Below are 22408 nucleotides of genomic sequence, written 5' to 3'. Positions count from 1 at the left end.
AGTTGTGCCTTTCCGACTGCCATGGAAAAAGCTTTTACTCCTGGTGCTCTAGTTATCTATTGCTATATAACAGACAACCCCAAAACTCAGTGGTTCATTAAGAAAAATTTATTATTTCTCATGATTCTGTGGGTTGGCTGGACCATTCCTCTGCTGGTCTTATTTGGGCTCATTCATGCAACTATTGTGGTGGAAAGTTCAAGATGGCCTTCATTCACCTGTCTGGCTGTTGGCTGGGGGCCTCAGTTCTCCTCCATGTGGTCTCTCAGTCTCCAGTAGGATAGACTGACTTTCTTACAGGGTGGTCTCAGGACAGTGTTCCAAGAGAGTGAAGGTAGCAAGGTCTCTTGGGGCCTAAGCTCTAGAACTTGTACAACATCTCTTCTGTCATTTTCCTTGGCTCAAAGCAAGTGACAAAGCCAGCCCAGGTTAAAGGAGTGAGTCAGTAGACTCCACGTCGTACTGGGAGAGTTGCAGAGAATTTGTGGCCACGGTATGATAGCTGGACTGTGTTTAACGGGAATATCTTTAGATGTACAGGAAGCAGGGTATGTGCGCCAGGCAGGCAGAGTCAGAATATTCTAGCATGTTCTCATTGAGGAGCATATAGTTGGAATGTGATTTCCATGGTGGCTTCTCTGAGCTGAGGGCCCATGACAAGGTCTATACTAGATCACTGGTTTCTAGGAGGCAACTTTGAATTAAGACCCCCTATGTCTGAGGGACTTTACCTCTTTGAGCCTCAGATTTTCCTCTGTAAAATGGGAGTGATCATTCCTGCCTCACGGATTTGCTGTGAGGCTGAAGAGGATGACTGTGAACTTTGTAAACTAGAGTGCCAACCGCCTGTGACTGAACACTATCTTAGAAGGAATAACCGGGGTGGGTCTGGGTGGTCAGAGAGGGGAGGAAGGAGGAGACTGAGATAGAGCTTTGAAAGATGGGGACAGGGACGCCTGGGTGGCTCAGTTGGTTAAGCAGCTGCCTTCGGCTCAGGTCATGATCCCAGCGTCCTGGGATCGAGTCCCACATCGGGCTCCTTGCTCCGCAGGGAGCCTGCTTCTCCCTCTGCCTCTGCCTGCCATTCTGTCTGCCTGTGCTCGCTCTCCCCCCCCCTCTGATAAATAAATAATAATAAAAAAAAAGAAAGATGGGGACATTCACGCTAAGGGGAGGAAGGGCTGTATCTCAAGATACAGAAAGTGAGAAATAAAACTGTAAAAGTACAGAGGTGGAACAGTGATAGATTGTACACAGGACAAGGAGAACAATGTCCCAGAGTGAGCTTTCCCACTGCCCCGGACTCTGTCTGGGTTTCTGGGCTCCCAAGTGTTGGGTCCCCAATGTTGGATCCCTCAATAATGGGTCCGTGATTAAAGGAGCGAGACTGATACAAAGTGAAGGTCAAGCAAAGCTTTATTCTGTGCCTAGCATCAAGAATCAAACCGAACGTTTGGGGCCGTGCCTCTTACAAAGAGGGCGACCTCTCTCTACTTCACAGACTAGCTTTTAAGGGCAAAGGCCATGTGGTTGGGCCTGGCCACGCACAGGTGACCAATGAAATTGTAACACACAGAGAAAGCTGCATAGTCATGTTAGGTCACACATAAGTGACCAATTGAATTACAATTTACCCTATTAGACATTTGAACCAGCCTATCACCTTGGTCAGAATTGGCGCCCAAAAGGTGCCCAAAGGGCAGGGCCCATACTCCTTGGTAACTAGGGAGACAGTATGTGCCCCCTCCCCAATGGATGTCTCCCCCTGACCTGACCCACCCTTGTATTTGGGCTTTGTTACCTGGGACTGGTTTCCCAGACTTGGGTGGGGGGGCAGGGTCAAATTAAGTTTCACTGCATAAACAACAAAATGGCTGTTCAACCAAGGTGGGGCCGCTCTGGCTAAATAGGCCCTTGCACAAGTACTGGCTCAGCAGCCCCTGATGGTCACTCAGAGCTACATACAGTCAAGTCCTCCAGTTCCCAGGAATTACAGCCGCCTGTCCCTACCCAGGCCTGCAAAGCCTCCTGAGGCCACAGGGGGGCGATAATGGGACTATGGCAGAGGGTTCAGAGAGCAGGCTAGAGACAGAGAGCATCTTCTTTTGGAGCCACTAGGATTGCATCAGACCCTCCAACCCCCACCCCCTATCCCACAGTGTTCCCAAGCTACTTTTCCCCCAGTTGGAGGAAGTGGGGGAGGGGGACTACAGTCATAGGCTTAGGACGCAGGTGGCCTGGCTAAACTGGGCTCCAAGCCCCTTGATTGGTGGGAGTGATTGATAGGTTTCTGTTGTGTTCCAGACAGGGTCTTGGAACTGCTGCAGATTTGCCTGGCCTGCAGAAGCCCCAGATGGCCACCTGTGGTTGGGGCTGATCTATCCAGGCCAGGCCCTGACAGTCCAGATCTGTGGCTACCTCCCAAGACCTGTCTATCCTAAGACCCCGAATGAGGTCAGCAGGCCTCTTCTTCCTCAAAGGACTCCTGGGAAGGGCAGTGGGGGGTAGACTCAGATTCCCTCCAGTCTAGCCTTGCACGTCTCACAGCTCCATTCCACTTGGGACAGGAAAGGATGCTTTGACGGTGGGATAGGAGGTGGTGGAAGGGAAGAGGGAGAGAGGGAGGGAGGAGATGAGCTGGAGGAACACAAATGGCAGGGTTGGAATTGCAACCCAGGGACTCTAGCACACTGTCCCTCAGCCCTGTGCCAGCCATGACACTGACCATTAGGGGCTAGGGAAGCGGGGTCCTCAGTGTGAGTTCTGGGCCAAGCAAGGAGACCCAGGCAGGATTTGTGGCCTAAAGGGCTCCATTTTGCCAACCCTCACCCCACAGGGTAATCTGCCTCCCACTAACGACAGAGAAGACAGGGTGCAGTTAGGAGTTTGGGGGAGCCTCTTTCACATACCTTTGGGTTCCACAGAGTGGAGGCCTTGAAAAACAACTGATTACCCTGAACTTGACCTCTGAGCCTCTGGTTTACTTTCCCCCACCTCCCTCTCCTGTATACCTTGTTTTCCTTATCCAGTGTCAGCAGTCACATTGCTTCTCTGGCCTCCCTCCTGATCCCCAGCCAGACTTCTTGCAGCTCTCATGCCTCTCTCTCCTCCCTACAATGTTTGTTGTTAGCATCTTATCAACCTTGCCAGCATGGGTGGGGGCCTTGGAGCTTGCTCGGTCCAAATTTTTGTTGCACGGGTGGGGACACTGAGGTCTAGGACCACTTGGGTCATTGCTTGTCAAAGGTCATACATCAGAATCAGCAACAGAGCCTTTTAACTCTTTGCCCTTTGATCTGCCTATTGCAGTTCAGTCTTTGTCCTTAGACGAGTAGAGCTCTTTGTTTTTTTTAAGATTTATTTATTTATTTGAGGGCGCCTGGGTGGCTCAGTTGGTTGAGCAACTGCCTTTGGTTCAGGCCATGATCCTGGAGTCCCTGGATTGAGTCCCCCATCGGGCTCCCTGCTCAGCGGGGAGTCTGCTTCTCACCCTGACCCTCTCCCTTCTCATGTGCACTCTCTCTCTCTCAATCTCTTTCTCGCAAATAAATAAATAAATAAATAAATCTTTTTTTTAAAAGATTGATTTATTTATTTGAGATAGAGGGGTCAGGGAGGGACAGAAGGAGAGAGAGTCTTAAGCAGACTCCATACTGAGCCTAGAGCCCAACTCAGGGTCAGCACACTGTGATTACAAAATGAGCCAAACCAAGAGTTGGAGGCTTAACCAACTGTGCCACGCAGGTGCCCCAGACTAGTTGAGCACTTAAGTACTTCATTCAGTTCAGACTTCGCCTTCAAAGCTACGGTTGTAGCTACTTCACAGTTTGGCTCCAACAACAAACTGGATGAGACTGGGGCTAGCAACAGAATTTATGGGCCAAGGGCTAGGGACTGCAAGGGAGACCAGGCTCCAGGAGACAAAGCAAACCAGATCTGTACTTTAGGTCAGCTCGCCAGCCACCGCTGCTTAACATCCTTCTTCCATACCCACCCTTTCTCCCAGCAGTCCATGTCTAGGGTGATGCTCAGAGAAACAATGTTCCTAAACCCAGGCTAACACACACACACTCAGGAACAAAGACACAGGTCCACACCAGCACATATACACGGCTCTGTGGGTCTGCACTGCTCACTGTGAGATCATTATTATGTGAGGCTCATTCCTCTGAATGCAAGAACATGTCTCCTCCCCTGTGGCCTCCCAGTGCCCAACCTATAGCCTGCTATGAATAGGAGCTCAATGAGGGTGTATGGAACGAGCGAGCTGACACTTGGTATGGGAGGCCATTTAGACCAGGCCTCCATCTCCAAGCCCTGGCATGAGGCAGGAAGCCCAGCCCAGGCCGATGAGCCTGGCACATGAACTGGGGGAAGGGTTATAGCAGCTCTTGCTGTGGTTCCTAGTACACCCCTCCCCATCTTCTGCTTTCAGCTGGCCCTCTAATGTGGTCCATGAACAATCAGTAACACCTGGGAGTTGTTAGGAATACAGTCTCGGGCCTCACCTCAGACATACTGAATCCTGAACTCGGTGTGGGGTCTAGCAGTCAGCCCTCCAGGGGATTCTAAGGCGTGCTAAATTTATAGAACTGCTGCGGCCTGGGACCACAGGCTGACTGCTGCTGGCTGCAGGCGGGGAGGCTACTCGGGTTCAGAAGCACAGACAGCTGCTTGCGCCACCTACCGGTAAGGATGTGCATGTGCGGCGGGCCCCATACCTGAAGTCAGATACGCCCGCATAAATCTCTGACAATCTGGCAAGGTCTCAGAAAGCCTATATGCAGGGCCTCTGGGCTCCAGGGGACATAGACAGGCCCCCGATGGAAGTAGGTACAAGCAAGGAGGAACTATTCTCACCAGGTGACATCCTGTGTCCTCTAATTCCTTTGTCCCTTTCCCTTCTAAATTTCTCCCAGTGCTCCCTCCGGGTCCAGAGAAGCTGAGTAGTTCCCCAGCTCAGACCAGGCACCCCCATTTGGGAGACCAGGTGACTGGTGTGCCTAAGAGAGTTTGAAGTATGTGCTAACACCAGCAAAGTTCTTTCTCTGCAGGGGCGGGTCAGGGGAATGTGGGGGATCAGCAAGCAAAGCTTAAGCAAGAGCACACAACACCCCCACCCCCAAGCAATGAAATTCTGCCCAGATGTAAATTAGCCCTTGGCCCCTGCCCAGGGCTGCTCCCAAGACCCACCCTGACCCTCCATGTATCTCTCTGCTCCGGTCTGTGGAGCCCCAGGCCCCTGCCCACCTGGCCTCTCCCCCGGTCCTGCAGCCTCTCACTCTAAGGATCCTGAAGCGAAATCCGGGCCTCTGGGAGCTCCAGGGGATGTGGGGAGGGGATGGGGAGGCTGAGCTTCCCCATGCTCAGATCTGGTTTCGCCGCGCTTCCCCTGGCGCACTGCCACGGGCTGAGCCACCAGCTGCGCTATATAAGGCCTGGAGGCTGGACAGGAGAGGCGAAGACTTGAAACCCCCAGCTGAGGAGTCCCGCTCAGGACACGGTGAGCTCCACTCCCATTTTCCTTACCCCATGCCTGCATTTCTCTGCCCCGCTTAGCTACTCCTGCCCTTCCCAGATCACCCTGCTTCTCCCCCAGAGAAGAGCCCCCCCTTTTTGCTTTGAAGTTCTCTCTTTTCCCCCTTACTGGTCCAAAGCCCTCCCCCTCCTTCACCTGAGGTCAGGGACTCTCAAATGGTCCCAGTCAGGGTCTGTACCTCTGAGCATCTGCTTTCTTTCTTGCGGTCAGCCAGTCTGCTTTGTCCGAGAGTTCTGCGGAGCGTGGGATGGGGAGCCTAACTAACAGAGCATATGCTGAGGAAACTTCTGTGGGCTGCCAGATGGGAAATGGTTTTTCCACAAGGTGTCTCAGGCCACCTTGGCCTCCCAGACAGTCTTAGAGTGGTCTCAGACTGAATGCTGTGTAGCATTCAGCTCCCTGCTCCAAGCCCAGGAGCTTGGGGTAAGACATGCAATGGGGACCTTGGGGACCCCTATGCCTCTGTTCCCTTGACTGAGAAAAAGAAGGTGGTGGAGCGGGGGAGCTGGGGGGAAGGTTAGTGGGCTTAGAGCTAGAAGATCTGCAATGTGGGATTGGTTTGTTCTTCTCCTGAGACAGCCAAGCGCTTTTACATCTTTTTCCCCCCTGGAAAGGAAGAATCTCCTCTTTCCCACCACACCCTGGACTTTGGACATTGAATGGAGTCACTTTTGAATCTCCAGGAACTGGTCAGATTCTGGGTTGGCCAGAGCTCTGGGGAGAGATAGAAATGAGCAAGAGCCTGGGCTACACCCCATGGATCTTTGCCTTTATTGTCAAGCCCACTTTCTTCTCCTGGCTCTTACAGCCCCTAACCCATGCTTACCAGTTACTAGGGACGCCTGGCTTCACACAGTGTATCCCCTCTGCTCTCCTTCAGGGAGCTCCCAGCTGTGTAACTCCACGCCAGGCCCCAACAAACAGGTTAGAAATGTGTTCCAGCTGCAGGCTGTGCACATCGGGGAATGTGTTTATGGATATCATGCATCTGAAGCATCTGCCCCCTCCACATCTTGCCTGTCCTGCGAGGGGCCATGGCAGTCAAGGCTGGGCAGCATGGTATTCACGGATAGCCCCTTGGTGCAAGAGTGTGAGCCCCACCAAAACATGCCCCGAAGCCAAGGTTTTGGAAGTGATACATGAGTCACTCAAGAGGCTGCTGGGTGTAAGCCCAAGCCCCTCCTCACTGGCAAGGTACCTCCTCACCCCTGCTCTCCCTTATGCCTCATCAGGATGTGGGGTCCTAGAGCCTGGATCTGAATCCAGCTTTGCCTTATTTGAACTCCTGAGCCTCTGCACCTCCTAAGCTGCCCAGATTCACAACTTGGGCAGGTGTTACCTCCCATGAGACTTTATTCTGTCTACCCTTCCACCCTTGATAGGTCAAGAAATAGTTCTGCTCAAGCCATAAGAGATGCTACAGAAATGTGGGACCTGATCAGCTTTGATTCTTTGCAGGTCACTGGATCTGAGCGACTTCCCAGGAGACTACGTTCCAAGGAGGACCCAAATCTGAAGTACCTTCACCCATCTCCTGCCATGTTTCCCATAGGGCCTGGGGGAAAGATGGCGGGGACCAAGGCCTGGGTGTTCTTCTTCCTGGTCCTGGAAGTCACCTCTGTGTCAGGTATGGGCTAAATATCTGCTCCCTCCCAAGCCTCTGTGTCATAGCGAAGTCATATCTGGTCTGCGAACCAAGTAGGGGCCTCAGCAATGGCCGTAAGACTTCAGGCTGGTTTATAGACTTATTAATAATGTATATCTGCTTGTTTCCCAGGAGAATTTGAGATAGTTTCCAAATATTAAAACTCACAGGACAGAATCTTTTAAATGAAGAGGGGAATTAGCTATCACTCAAAGGGAGGAAAAAGGATAAAAGGGTTATCACCTCTAGGTGCTAAATTTAGCTATGGGATTCCTGGGAGTCAAAGCAAAAGGGAATCACAAGGGATCACCGGGTTCTCAGAAGCAGGTTGCGGTGTGCTCTGGTTTTAGTGTCATAAAAATTCTTCCAGCTTAAAGCTCACTTTCATTGTGCGGCTGAATTTCACAGACACCAGACCCTCTTCTAGTCCCCTTGTCCTCTGACCCTATCCTCTGGTGACACTGAGTTCCTGAAGGAATAGGTAGGGTGCATGGGCATAACCTCGTGCATCTGAGCATCAGCGCTCCCAGCCCTGCCCTGTATGCTCTCTTCCATCTCTTCTGCCTCTCCTGATGTTTAACTACCTCCTCAAGTAGGGCAAAAAAACACTCAAAACCCCCTTGTAAAGCTGCCTGCACTTGAGCCTTTGTGAGTACTCACGAAGGAACAAAGGCTGTCTCAGCATCTTGCCAAACCCTGCACGCACCCACCTCCCACCTTGCTCTTTCCACCCTGACAGCTGCTGTTTGTAAAGATGATTAACATTCAGCCATCTGAGGGGAAATCAGATTAGTTTGATTAAAAGAGTTCCTATCACCCCAATTAAGCAGCATAGAGAATTCTGATTTGGCTCCTTGCACGAGAGTTAATTGCTTTTCAGAGCTTGTCTGTTCTCGGCTCTCCTTCTCCTCCCCCCTTGGGAACCCCCAATCCCGCCTCAGATGGGGTGGGGCTGGAAGTTGCTTGTGGGCTAAGGACCCTGTACCCCTCTTCCAGAGTTGCTAACACTTATTCAGCAAGCACCATGCTAGGCATTACTCTGAGTGGATTTTGTGAATGAGTTTATTTAATCTCCAAAATCCTTTGAGGCAAGAACTATTATTGTCCTCATTTTATGATGAGGGAACAGGGGTCAAATGAGTCAAGTATCTGGCTCAAGGTCAAACAGGACGTGGCAGAGCCTCTGGATCTCACACTTTCTTTCTTTCTTTTTTTTTTTTTTAATTTTATTTATTTGACAGAGAGATCACAAGTAGGCGGAGAGGCAGACAAAGAGAGAGGGGGAAGCAGGCTCCCCACCGAGCAGAGAGCCCGATGCGGGGCTCGATCCCAGGACCCTGAGATCATGACCCGAGCTGAAGGCAGCGGCTTAACCTACTGAGCCACCCAGGTGTCCCTGGATCTCACACTTTCAATCTCTGTATACTTCAGAGATGTTTACTTGGGTCACCTCATGAAATTCTCATGCCTACTGGACCGCCACCCTCTGAGATGGGAACTAGTATCTCCATTTTACAGATGAGGAAAATAGGGCTCCGTTCTGCCAAGAAGGACATGCCCAGATCCCATCATAGGAGCCCCAGCTCACTGGCCGCTCAGCAACATCTCATGATCTGTTTCTAGAACAAGAGCAGTAAGACAACTACCATTGGCTGAGCCTGCACTCCATGCCGGGTCTCTTTACATTGACCATCACCCTGAGAAGGCACCAGAACCCTATGATGTAGCAATGGTTAATGCAGCCCTGTGTTTTAGGAAATGCAATCAGAAGAATAAAGCTTCATGAGGTTGCACAGTTAGATAGTGGCAGAGCAGAGGTTTGAACGCTTGTCCAATGCTCTTGCTCCACCCACCCCCATCACCTGCTTCCCTGCATCTTGAAAGGCTGGGGTAGCAGGATGCAGCTGAGTCCTTATCCCTATCAGTCCTGACTTCTCACTTCTCCTCCTTGCCCTCAGGGAGGCAGACGATGCTCACCCAGTCGGTAAGAAGAGTCCAGCCTGGGAGGAGGACCTCCAGCATCTTTGCCAAACCTGTTGACTCTCTGGAAAGTGAGTTGTGGTTGGAGCAGGGAGGGTCAAGAGAGGGGGTCTTTACTGAGCTTGCAGCGAGAATCTCCGAAGCCAGGGCACAGTGTCATGGTTTCCATGGAAACCCACTTTGACAAAGCATTTAACCTACATCTCCGTCCAGGCGGACAGACCTAGGAAATAGGACAGCTTAGAATGTGAAGCTGCCTGACATATTCAGGAACGCTACAGAGCTTGCTGGAACCAGAGCACAGGCTGGTGGGAGATGGGGGGCGGGAGGGAGATGAGGATGGAGAGAGAGCAGGGTCCAGCTTACACTGAATGCCTGGCTAAGGCATTTAAAGCTGGGGAGTGGTGGGGTCCAAGCCACCCGGAGAAAGCTCACCCTGACTGCTGTGTCAGTGAGGGCTGGGAGGTGGGGAGAGCGGGAACTTGGAAGTAGAAAGACCAGGCAGGGAGTTACTGACATGGTACAGCCAGGCTGCTGAGAGCTTTAATGGAGTGGCGGGAACAGAAGAAGGTTAAAAGGCTGGAGGGATGCTGGAGAGATAGATGCCACAGCGTCAGAGACCAATGCTGGTGGGTGAGAGGTATCGGAAGTGAGTCCCAGGAGTTAAGCAGGGAGGAAGGAGGGAGCACCCCTGAGGCTCTGGGGCCTGTCTTTCTCTGACCTGCCTCTACCTCTCAGGTCCTGGGGAGTGGACAACCTGGTTCAACATCGACCACCCAGGCGGGCAGGGTGACTATGAGCGGCTGGACGCCATTCAATTCTACTATGGGGACCGGGTGTGTGCTCGGCCCCTGCGGCTAGAGGCTCGGACCACCGACTGGATGCCTGCAGGCAGCACTGGCCAGGTGGTCCATGGCAGTCCCCGTGAGGGCTTCTGGTGCCTCAACAGGGAGCAGCAGCCTGGTCAGAACTGCTCCAATTATACGGTGCGCTTCCTCTGCCCACCAGGTAAGCCCGGACAGACCCGGACCCCCTACCTCCCACAGCCTTGGCACAGGGAGAGGCCACGATGGGCATCTGGCCACTGAAACTCAGGATGTCACACACATACCACAGGCTTTAACTCCCCCAGAGTAACACATTACTATGATGAGAGCCATGATCTTCCCAAGAGTGTTCTCTGTCAATAGGGACTTTCTTTTTTTAAGATTTTATTTATTTATTTGACAGAGAGAGATCACAAGTAAGCAGAGAGGCAAGCAGAGAGAGAGGAGGAAGCAGGCTCCCTGCCGAGCAGAGAGCCCGTTGCGGGGCTCGATCCCAGGACCTGGGATCATGACCTGAGCAGAAGGCAGAGGCTTTAACCCACTGAGCCACCCAGGCACCCCTCAATGGGGACTTTCTGTTTATTGAGTGTGGGCAGCAAAGAGGTGAAGACGACAGGCTCTGGAGTTGGGCTTCTTGCATTTGAATCCTGGGTCTACCATCTGAACAGTGTTCCTTAAGCAAATTCTCTTTATTTTCTTTTGTAAAAAATGTAATTTCATCATTTTTTTAGAAGATTTTATTTATTTATTTGAGAGAGAGAGAATGAACGGTGGGGAAGGGCAGAAGGAGAGGGAGAGGAAGAAGCAGACTCCCTGCTGAGCAGGGAGCCTGATGTGGGATTCATTTCAGGACCCAGAGATCACAATGTGAGCCAAAGGCAGACACTCAACGGACTGAGCCACCCAGGTGCCCCTTAGGTGAATTTTCTGAAGCTCTCTGAGCCTCAGGTTTCTCCCAATAGAACAGGGGAAGTATTAGTAATATTAGTAAATATTAGTACATCTTGATGTGGGCTTTTATGAGGATTAAATGCGATAAGGAATGTAGAGGGTTTAACCCAAGTCAACTTTCACTAAGTGATAGTTTCTATTATTGTTTCTATGTGCCAGACACTGGCACATAGTCATTATATTCATTACTCTTTAATCTCCATTTTGACAAGTTACTCCAGGTCTGGAGAGGTTAGGTGATTTCTCACAATTCTGCAGCTGTTAAGTGGGGAGCTGGGATTTGAACTCACATCTATGTCTACAGAGTCCAAGAGTTCATGCGTGACGCCCTCCCTCTCCACATAGAGTCCGCTACAAGGCTGCCCACTTCTCAGCTGGACACTCTGCCAGTGTGCACAGCCTGGCCCCACAGGCTCTGGTGGCAGTGGCGGCCACCCAGAGCTCAGGCTGGGCAATGTCCGAGGACCCCATTCCCACACACAGGCCTCAGAGCAGAGGTGAGGGGGAGAGTGTGAGGTCTGAGTCACTGGAGTCCCAGACCCTGACCAGGAGGGAGCCCTTTCACAGGAATGTATGACTATTTCCACAATGATGAGAGGGAAAATGGCGCTATCCCTGCACATCTTAAGACAGCATATCCAGGGCGCCTGGGTGGCTCAGTGGATTAAGCCGCCGCCTTCGGCTCAGGTCATGATCTCAGGGTCCTGGGATCGAGTCCCGCATCGGGCTCTCTGCTCAGCAGGGAGCCTGCTTCCCTCTCTCTCTCTCTCTGGCTGCCTCTCTGTCTACTTGTGATTTCTCTCTGTCAAATAAATAAATCTTAAAAAAAAAAAAAAAAAAAGAAGACAGCATATCCAGGTCCCAGTGCTTCACCAACAAGTCCCTCTCAGAGCCACCCCTGGCCCAAATGGTACCTTTGTGCAAATTAGAGACACCACTTCCTCAGGACTCTTGACTTCCCTCCATTGGAAAACTCATTGCAGTAAATATAAATATCAGTGCCATCTATGACATGAACAGAAACCCTGTCTTTCTGACATAAAACAGCCTCAGAGGCAGATTTCCTGACAGAGTCCCCTCTGGAGGCAAGTCAGGCCATCTGTCGATCCTCTTGCAGGGTCCCTGCGCCGAGACACAGAGCGCATCTGGAGCCCATGGTCTTCCTGGAGCAAGTGTTCTGCTGCTTGTGGTCACACTGGAGTCCAGACCCGAACACGTACCTGCTTAGCCGAGACGGTGTCACTGTGCGATGAGGCCTCTGAGGAGGGTCGCCTCTGCATGGACGAGGCCTGTACAGGTGCTTCTCTTGCTCCTGGTACTGGGAAGGCATGTGACTGAGTTGAAGCAGCCTAGAGGAATAGAACAGAGGGTCAGACAGACTGATTCACTCATTCTTTCATTCACCAAGTATTAAATGAGTATCTGTTATGTGCTCTGATGGGGAATGTAGAGGATAATGTGGGAGCACAGAGCAGGGTCAATAATAACTTAGGAGAATCAAGGGTGGCTTCCTGTCTGGAAGAATGAGGAGGAATTAGTCAAGCAGGCTGATAAGGAAAGGTAACACAGACCTAAGTGGGAGGGGAAGCATAAGTGAGTCCACAGGCTGAGAGATGCCTGAAGGAGAGCCAGAATCCATATAAGCCCTCCTGATGTGTCCCCTTCTTCCACAGCCTGTGACCTGACCTGCCCCATGGGCCAGGTGAATGCTGACTGCGATGCATGCATGTGCCAGGACTTCATGCTACACGGAGCTGTCTCCCTCCCTGGGGGTGCCCCAGCCTCAGGAGCCACCGTCTACCTGCTGACCAAGAAGCCTAAGCCACTGACCAAGACAGACAGCAGTGGGAGGTTCCGGGTCCCTGGCTTGTGCCCTGATGGCAAAAGCATTCTGAAGATCACAAAGGCCAAGTTTGCCCCTATCATGCTCACAATGCCCAAGACTAGCCTAAAGGCAGCCACTGTCAATGCGGAGTTCATGAGGGCAGGTACTGTTCTCTGGGGTAGGGCTGGACAGGAAGGCTGGACTTTTAAATAAAGGGATCATAGTGCTAAGAGCTGGCTTCCCAGTTTACAGAGTAAATTCCCGGATCTTTACCACGACCCACAAAGCTCTACATCATCTGGCTTGCCCATTACTTCTCTGTTCTCCTCTCCCATTACTCTCCCTTCCACCCCACTGAGTCACTCTATTCCAGTCAGAATAGCCTCCTAGCTGTTCCTCAAACATGCAGACACACTTCTGCCTCAGGCCTTTGCACTTGCCATATGCTCTGCTTGGAGTGTTCTTCCTACAGATTATTGACACGACTTGTTCTCTCAAATGTATGAATTTTTCCCTGACCACCTTATCTAAAATAGTCAATTATAGAGATTATAGAGAGAAAGAGGCTGGGGGAAACCAGAAATGGTGCAGAGTGGCCGGCATATTCTGCTGGAAGCAGCGGAATGTGAGTATTGTTCTACTCAAAACAGCCAGCTCTGTCCTAATGGCAGTGCTCAGGAATCTTGGCTTGCACAAGGGCCCCTTGGTTCTCTACTGCCCCACCCAAAGGCTGCCTGAGAGGCCACCGAAGCTGATTCTAGGCGGAGGGTGTGGAGTGGGTGGACTCCATTCTGGACCACTTCCCTTAGAGGAGGAGCTAGGGGTGGGAGTACATGTAAGGTCATACAATTTTAACGCATGACAAAGAACTTGAGGGAGCAAGGCTCTAGACAATCTGCCACAAAGAAAAAACCAAATCACCTTTTCTTATCTCCTGTCCCAGAGACTCCATACATCGTGATGAACCCAGAGACAAAAGCACGGAGAGCTGCGCAGAGTGTGTCCCTGTGCTGTAAGGCCATAGGGAAGCCCAGTCCAGACAAGTATTTCTGGTGAGTGTTCTGCCAGTTTCCTTGCCAAGTCTTCTTAGAAACCGGACCTTTCTTTCAATGAGTCTGGACTTATTATTATTATTATATTTTATTATCATATAATGTATTATTTGTTTCAGGAGTATAGGCCTGTGATTCATGAGTCTTACACAATTCATAGCACTTATCACAATACATACCCTCGCCAGTGTCCATTACCCAGTCACCCCATCCCTCTAACCCCCCTCCACTCCAGAAACCCTCAGTTTGTTTCCTGAGATTAGGAGCCTCTTATGGCTTGTCTCCCTCACTGGTTTCATCTTGTTTCATTTTTCGCTCCCTTCCCCTAGCATCCTCTGTCTTGTTTCTCAAATTCCTCATATTGGTGAGATCATATGATAGCTGTCTTTCTCTGATTGACTTATTTCACTCAGCGTAATGCCCTCTAGTTCCATTGTTGCAAATGCAAGTTATCAGGGTTTTTTTTTATGGCAACATAATATTCCATTGTATAATTATACCACATCTTTATCCATTCATCTGTTGATGGACATCTAGGCTCTTTCCATAGTTTGGCTATTGTGGACATTGCTGCTATAAACATTGGAGTGTAAGTGCCCCTTCAGATCACTACATTTGTATCTTTGGGGTAAATACCCAGTAGTGCAATTGCTGCTTCATAGGGTAGCTCTATTTTCAACCTTCTGAGGAATCTCCACACTGTTTTCCAGAGTGGCTGCACCAGCTTGCATTCCTACCAATAACGTAGGAGGGTTCCCCTCTCTGCATCCTTGCCAACATCTGTCATTTCCTGACTTCTTCATTTTAGCCTTCCTGACTGGTGTGAGGTGGTATCTCACTGTGATTTTGATTTGTATTTCCCTGATGCCGAGTGATGCAGAGCACTTTTTCATGCGTCTTTAGGCCATTTGGATGCCTTCTTTGCAGAAATGTCTGTTCATGTCTTCTGCCCATTTCTTGATTGGATTACTTGTTCTTTGGGTGTTGAGTTTGATAGGTTCTCTACAGGGGTGTGGGCTTAGTATTAATCATAACAATAACCAACAGGATAAGTTATTAGTAAGGCTCTGGCACAGAACTCATGAGTTGGCATTTAAAAGTGGGTGCCAGTGGGGTCAAGGCCACCCAGACAACCAACTCTGTCATTAACCTCTTGAAGCTGGGGTCTCCACAGAGCAGCTCTGGTCTCAGGGTCCTGGCTTGTATATTCTTGGGGCACAGAACAAGATTCCCTAGCAAAACACACACAAGGTCAGAGTCCCCCAGGACTGTGAGTCCTTTTTTATCCTTCACAGATAATTTACAGCCATTATCTTGTCTGATGCTCCCAGTAATTCTGTGAAGTCAGCGAGGGAAACATAGACCAGGAAGCTAAAGCTCAGGGAGGTGAGAGGATTTGTCTAAGGACCAATAGCTGGGTAGTAGTGAGGCAGGGACTCAGAATGAAATCCCTTGAGTCCTTGGTCAGCAGTGCTCTTGGATGAGCTGAGTCACAAGTGATATTGGCATCTGCAGGGCCCCAGGCATCATCTGCCTCTCCAGCGGCTTGCTCCTGGCCTCCTCCCCACGGGTACCTGCCCTCCCATCATCCCCTCAGCCTCTGTCCCTCCATTCCTTGCAGGTACCACAATGACACACTGCTGGACCCCTCCCTCTACAAGCATGAGAGCAAGCTAGTGCTGAGGAACCTACGACAGGACCAGGCTGGAGAGTACTTCTGCAAGGCCCAGAGTGACTCGGGGGCTGTGAAGTCGCGGGTGGCCCAGTTGACTGTCATAGGTAAGCCTGTCAGCGTCCCCAAGTCTGCCACAGGGCCACAGGGTGGGGGAAGCACCCCAGTGGCCATATCTGGGCAGTAATAGCTCGGGCTTTTCTGTGCTGTACACAGTGCTGTACCCTCTAAGACACAAAGATCTCAGTCCTAAATCCTACCCTCACAGAGCTGCCAGTCCAGGGAGAGGTGAAGAAATAGAAATAAGAGACAAATAAGTAAAGATAGAAAAATGCACTGAAACAGGAGATAAGATGAGACACAAAGACCTTTCAGTGTGAGCAACCATGGAGGACTGCTTGAGGGGTCAGCTTTTCAGCTGGAGTTTGTTTGTTTGTTTGTTTGTTTTTCCAAAGATTTTATTTATTTATTTTGTCAGAGAGAGAGAAAGAGCAACCACAGGCAGACAGAATGGCAGGCAGAGGCAGAGGGAGAAGCAGGTTCCCTGGCAAGCAAGGAGCCTGATGTGGGACTTGATCCCAGAATGCTGGGATCATGACCTGAGCTGAAGGCAGCTGCTTAACCAACTGAGCCACCCAGGCATCCCTCAGCTGGAGTTTAAATAGTGGGTCACAGCCTTGGCTACTCATTGGGATCACCTGCTGAATTTTTAAAATACTGATGACTGGGTCTTACCTCCAGAATATGATGTCATGGGTTTGGGACACAGTCTAGGCATGCACAGATTAAAATCTCCTCCTGGTGATTCTAATTTGCAGCCCATGTTGTGAACCTCTGGTCTTGAATAATGGCCAAGTACTGTGTGTATGGAGGTGGGGGCATTCTAGATCGAGGGCCCACATGAGCAAAGGTTTACAGGAAAAGGGGACCTGATTAGAGCTGGCTTTAAGCAGTGATCTGGAGGGGCACCTGGGTGGCTCAGTGGGTTAAAGCCTCTGCCTTCAGCTCAGGTCATGATCCCAGGGTCCTGGGATCGAGCCCCACATTGGGCTCTCTGCTCAGCAGGGAGCCTGCTTCTTCCTCTCTCTCTGCCTGCCTCTCTGCCTACTTGTGATTGCTGTCTGTCAAATAAATAAATAAAATCTTAAAAAAAAAAAAAAAGGAAGTGATCTGGAAGGGGAAAGACTGGAGGCCAAGACCAATCAGGAACATATACTTGCAATGTGTGGGGTGGAAGGGCAGGGAGGAGGAGATCTTAATAATTGGCCTAGGGGCATCTGGATGGTTCAGTCGGTTGGGCATCTGCCTTCCACTCAGGTCATGATCCTCGGGTCCTGAGATGGAGCCCCCACTTCTGGCTCCCTGCTCGCTCTCTCTCTCTCAAATAAAATAACAATAATAATAATAATTGGTCTAAACAAAACTAAACAAAAGGCAAGAGAGAGAAAATGTATTGGAAGCATTCTGGAATATTTCACAGACTCCGAGAATGCCGAACACCAAACCTCAGGGCAGACAGGACACAAGGCACTAGGACCACTGCAGAGATGTTAAGCTCCCTTGACAGTGGTTCCCAATCCATAAAACCACTGCTCCCACCTGTAACAGTTATCTTTAACATCACCTTATCATTCTGAAGTCAAACTGGTAGATGATAAGTACATATAATTTCTAAATACGTGTGCATGTGGCCTAAACTATAACATCAAGGAAAAAGAAAATGACTCTTATTCAAAACAGTGTATATATTCCGATGTATAAATGTTTTTTGGCATAGCAACATGAAAAGGCTAACCAAAGAGGTCAGATACTTGCACTTAAATCCAGTCACCACGAATGCAACAGCTACAAATCCTGATGAATACAGGGGTATCGTTTTGGTGGTTCACATTCCTTGGTTAATATTGGGGCAGGTAGGCAGTTTTCTTGAGATAAGGAACAATTCTGGGTATAGTTCCAAGCTAAACCAAGTACAATCTTAACTTGATTTATAAGGCAGTTGCATTCTTTAAAAATTCAACGTATGGTTAAAGCCACAGAAAAAATAGTAGGCTATGATCATTTTAAACAGGTTTTCCACATATATGAATGTGTCTGCTGGGATACGTGAACTTCATACAGACAAATTCTTCATGCTGAGCAGTACTAGGCCATTGCAAGACACAGAGTGGCAATGCCCATCCCCCACCCTGCCCACTACATGCCAGTAGCACTCTCAATTTTAGTGGTAACTCAAAACACTCTCACAAATTTTCCATACCCCTCTATCAAGAACCATGACTCTGATGGTCTCAGTAACCAACTCTGTTTCCATATATGTATGTATGTATATATATACATACATTATGGATGTATGATCCATCCATACATATGGATCCACATATGGATTAATAATGGCTATTCAATTCTAGGGACACCTGGGTGGCTCAGTCAGTTAAGCATCTGCCTTCAGCTCGGGTCATGATCCCAGAGTCCTGGGTTTGAGTCCCGAGTCAGGCTCTTTGCTCAGTGGGATGCTTGCTTCTCCCTCTGCCTGCTTCTCCCCACTTGTACTCTCTCTCTCTGACAAATAAATAAATAAAATCTTTTAAAAGAAATGATTTAAAAAATGATGGTTATTCCATCTCTCTCAGAAGAGTTCTGTGAGAATCAGGATCATGGAGATGCAAGTACTTTGAAAACCATAAAGCCCCACAGAGAGGTGAGATAAGGGTACACTTTGCGCAGGACATGAACTTTCTTTTAATATGCATACCATTCCCTCCACAGCCACTGATGAGACTCCTTGCAATCCAACCCCTGAGAGCTACCTTATCCGGCTGCCCCATGATTGCTTCCAGAATGCCACCAACTCTTTTTACTATGACGTGGGCCATTGCCCTGTCAAGACCTGTGCAGGGCAGCAGGATAACGGGATTAGGTGCCGGGATGCCGTGGAGCACTGCTGTGGCATCTCCAAAACAGAGGAAAGGGAGATCCAGTGCAGTGGGTACACGCTGCCCACCAAGGTGGCCATGGAGTGCAGCTGCCAGCGGTGTACAGAGACCCGGAGTATTGTGCGTGGCCGCGTCAGTGCTGCTGACAATGGGGAACCCATGCGCTTTGGCCACGTGTACCTGGGGGGCAACCGTGTGAGCATGACTGGCTACAAAGGCACTTTCACCCTCCATGTTCCCCAGGACACAGAGAGGCTGGTGCTCACATTTGTGGACAGATTGCAGAAGTTCGTCAATACCACTAAAGTGCTGCCCTTCAACAAGAAGGGGAGTGCAGTGTTCCATGAGATCAAAATGCTTCGGAAGAAAGAGCCCATCACGTTGGAGGCCATGGACACCAACATTATCCCCCTTGGGGAGGTGGCTGGAGAAGACCCTATGGCTGAGCTGGAGATCCCATCCAAGAGCTTCTACAGGCAGAATGGGGAGCCCTACACAGGAAAAGTAAAGGCCAGTGTGACCTTCCTGGATCCCCGTAATATTTCCACAGCCACAGCTGCCCAGAGTGACCTGAACTTCATCAGTGATGAAGGAGACACCTTCCCCCTTCGGACATATGGCATGTTCTCTGTGGACTTCACAGACGAGGCCACCTCAGAGTCACTTAATGTTGGCAAGGTGAAGGTCCACCTTGACTCGACCCAGGTCAAGATGCCAGAGCATGTGCCCACAATGAAACTCTGGTCACTCAACCCAGACACGGGGTTGTGGGAGGAGGAAGGTGACTTCAAATTTGAAAGCCAAAGGCGGGGCAAAAGGGAAGCGAGAACCTTCCTGGTAGGCAACATGGAGATCCGTGAAAGGAGGCTCTTTAATTTAGATGTCCCAGAAAGCAGGAGGTGCTTTATCAAGGTTAGGGCCTACCGGAGTGAGAGGTTCTTGCCCAGTGAGCAGATCCAGGGGGTTGTGGTCTCTGTGATCAACCTGGAGCCCAGGACTGGCTTCTCATCCAACCCCAGGGCCTGGGGCCGCTTTGACAGTGTCATCACAGGCCCCAATGGGGCTTGTGTCCCTGCCTTCTGCGATGACGAGTCCCCTGATGCGTATTCTGCCTATGTCTTGGCAAGCCTAGCTGGGGAAGAACTGGAAGCAGTACAGTCTTTTCCTAAATTCAACCCAAATGCAATTGGTGTCCCACAGCCCTATCTCAATAAGCTCAAATACCGTCGGACAGATCATGAGGACCCACGGGTGAAGAAGACAGCTTTCCAGATTAGCATGGCCAAGCCACGGCCCAATTCAGCCGAGGAGAGCAATGGGCCCATCTATGCCTTTGAGAACCTCCGGGCATGTGAGGAGGCCCCACCCAGTGCAGCCCACTTCCGGTTCTACCAGATTGAGGGAGATCGGTATGACTACAATACTGTACCCTTCAATGAGGATGACCCTATGAGCTGGACTGAAGACTACCTGGCATGGTGGCCCAAGCCAATGGAGTTCAGGGCCTGCTACATCAAGGTGAAGATTGTGGGGCCAGTGGAGGTGAATGTACGATCCCGCAACATGGGGGGCACCCACCGGCGGACAGTGGGGAAGTTGTATGGAATCCGGGATGTGAAAAGCACACGGGACAGGGACCAGCCCAATGTCTCATCTGCCTGTTTAGAGTTCAAGTGCAGTGGGATGCTCTATGACCAGGACCGTGTGGACCGCACACTGGTGAAGGTCATCCCTCAGGGCAGCTGCCATCGAGCCAGCGTTAACTCCATGCTTCATGAGTACCTGGTCAACCACCTACCACTAGCAGTCAATAATGACACCAGCGAGTACACCATGCTGGCACCCCTGGATCCACTGGGCCACAACTATGGCATCTATACCGTCACTGACCAGGACCCTCGTGTGGCCAAGGAGATTGCTCTTGGCCGGTGCTTTGATGGCACATCTGATGGCTCCTCCAGAGTCATGAAGAGCAACGTGGGAGTGGCCCTGACCTTTAACTGCGTAGAGAGGCAGGTGGGCCGCCAGAGTGCCTTCCAGTACCTCCAAAGCCCCTCTGCCCGGCCCCCTGCCACAAACAGTGGCAGAGGAAGAATGCCCTCGCGGAGACAGCAGCGGGCTAGTAGGCGTGGCCAGCGCAGGCGCGAAGCAGTGGCCTCGCCGAGGTTTCTGGGGCTGGCTTCGCAGCCTCGGAACAACTAAGTCTCGTGGTACTTTTCTTCCCCCACCTCATGCAACAGCCATTGTGAGACTGATGCACAAACTGTCACTTGGTTAATTTAAGCACACCTGTTCTGGGGAAGTTTGCTTGTTTGTTTCTTCATGCCTTTATTTACTGTCTTTATCCCATGATACTGATTGGCACCTAGCGCCCCCACCCAATGTCAAAATAAAGTCTTTTTGTCCTGTTCTTTAAAAGAAACACAAGAAATTGGCCATTGGTAAAGTCTGTGGCCAACAACGAAAATGTACTTCCTTCTTTTTTTGCAGTGTTTCGCTCACCTCTATGATAATGATAATCTGATGATAAAGACCAAATAACCAATAATAAGGCATATTTCTTGGCCTTGGTCTACAAGATGTCAGCAAGGCCTCTATCACAGTTCACACATATAAATCGTGGTGAAATAAAGGAATAAACTACAATTTTTTACTTGAAATGTAAATAACTTATTTATTTCTTTGCTGAGTTTGGAACTCTAGTATACATTCCATGTTAAGCTGTTGAATATAGGGTAATCGTAGTTCCTCTTCCAAGTCTGGAAAGAACACTTCACACCTACAACTGCAATAGGTTGTTAATTATATTAGTGCATTTCCCTTTACATTTACTTTTGTTCTTCCTAAAAGCCCAGTGTATTCCAGAGCAGATGTCAATAAATGCGCATTTTATACCCTGTCCTGTCTCTTAACCAATAAAGAGAGCCAGGTGCTCAGAGGGACAGAGATTCTGGACAGTGGTCACAAGGTGGCATGAGGCACAGTTCCACACCGCCACCCCCTCCACTACCACCCCCACCCCGCCCCCAGCCAGTTACAGGGTTGAGTAACTAGGCAACACTCCAGTCAGTGATCAAGTTTGTTCTCATGGATCATATTTTCCACTTGCAGAGAAGAGCAGAGATTCCTGGAGTTGTGAGTATGTTCTGGGCTCCTGAGCAAAGCTAAAAACATGTCCCATTTTTTTTTTTTCTTTCTTTCTTTCTTTCCAATACTGAGGAGCTTATACAATGGCTTGGCCCAGGATCAGGTAAGCTGGCCAAGTGCTCCTTCAGCAACCCCCCCACTGCCTGCTGCTTTTTCCAGCTGTGCTGGCTGACCTCACTCAGAAATGATGGGCTTTTTTTCTTTTAAATTTTATTCCAAGCTCTTCTAAAGACACCTAGCTTTTCCAGATACCAGATCTCTGCTGTGTATAATAGCCCCTGTCCCTTGAGTAAAACAATTGGTCCAAATGGACAGGGCTTTGTTTTTGGAAAAAGTATCTGGTTTAAAATAGTAAATCAGGGGTGCCTGGGTGGTTCAGTCATTAGGCATCTGCCTTCGGCTCAGGTCATGATGCCAGGGTCCTGGGATCTAGCCCCATATCAAGCCCCACATCAGGCTCCCTGCTCAGTGGGAAGCCTGGTTCTCCCTCTCCTACTCCCCCTGCTGGTGTTCCCTTTCTCATGTGTCTCTCTCTGTCAAATAAATAAAATCTTTAAAAAAAATAAAAATAAAAAATAAATAAAATAGTAAATCAGAGGCCAGTGGTTGAGGCCAGAGTAATCTTGGAGGCATTTAGAATCAGGGTGGTGGAGTGTAATGTTGGGTGAGATGCAGACTGCCCTCTCCCAACCCCTCCAGAATCTCTCAGAAAAGAGGTCAAGGAGATTCGGGGAGGAGAGGACATTGTTCATAATCAGGACAGAAAGCTTTCCTTGATCTCCTGGCTGGCCCAGTTGCAGCTCCTTTTGGCCACCTCTGGCCTGGACTAGATTT

The 22408-nt window shown here is 50.0% G+C and overlaps 1 protein-coding gene across 1 annotated transcript; it reads left to right on the top strand.

Annotated features, from left to right (window-relative positions):
- The first annotated feature begins 5353 nt into the window (after window positions 1–5353).
- Window positions 5354–21314, top strand: CILP (cartilage intermediate layer protein). Its single transcript, XM_059372273.1, has 9 exons — window positions 5354–5503; window positions 6998–7166; window positions 9143–9235; window positions 9903–10172; window positions 12060–12239; window positions 12616–12930; window positions 13711–13819; window positions 15441–15598; window positions 18261–21314. The coding sequence occupies exons 2-9, from the start codon at window positions 7079–7081 to the stop codon at window positions 20627–20629; spliced, it is 3582 nt and encodes a 1193-aa protein (XP_059228256.1). The 5' UTR covers window positions 5354–5503; window positions 6998–7078; the 3' UTR covers window positions 20630–21314.
- Window positions 21315–22408: the final 1094 nt, after the last annotated feature.

This window comes from Mustela nigripes, chromosome 13, assembly GCF_022355385.1.
Source record: "Mustela nigripes isolate SB6536 chromosome 13, MUSNIG.SB6536, whole genome shotgun sequence".
Lineage (NCBI taxonomy): Eukaryota > Metazoa > Chordata > Mammalia > Carnivora > Mustelidae > Mustela > Mustela nigripes.
The sequence above is the reverse complement of the archived record's forward strand: the minus strand, read 5'-3'. Positions and strand labels throughout refer to the sequence as shown.

Coding starts and splice junctions, on each gene's coding strand:
- CILP (XM_059372273.1), top strand. CDS start 7,079: ATGTTTCCCATAGGGCCTGGGGGAAAGATGGCGGGGACCAAGGCCTGG. Junction 13,820..15,440: donor AGTCCAGACAAGTATTTCTG/GTGAGTGTTCTG, acceptor CATTCCTTGCAG/GTACCACAATGACACACTGC. Junction 15,599..18,260: donor GGCCCAGTTGACTGTCATAG/GTAAGCCTGTCA, acceptor TTCCCTCCACAG/CCACTGATGAGACTCCTTGC.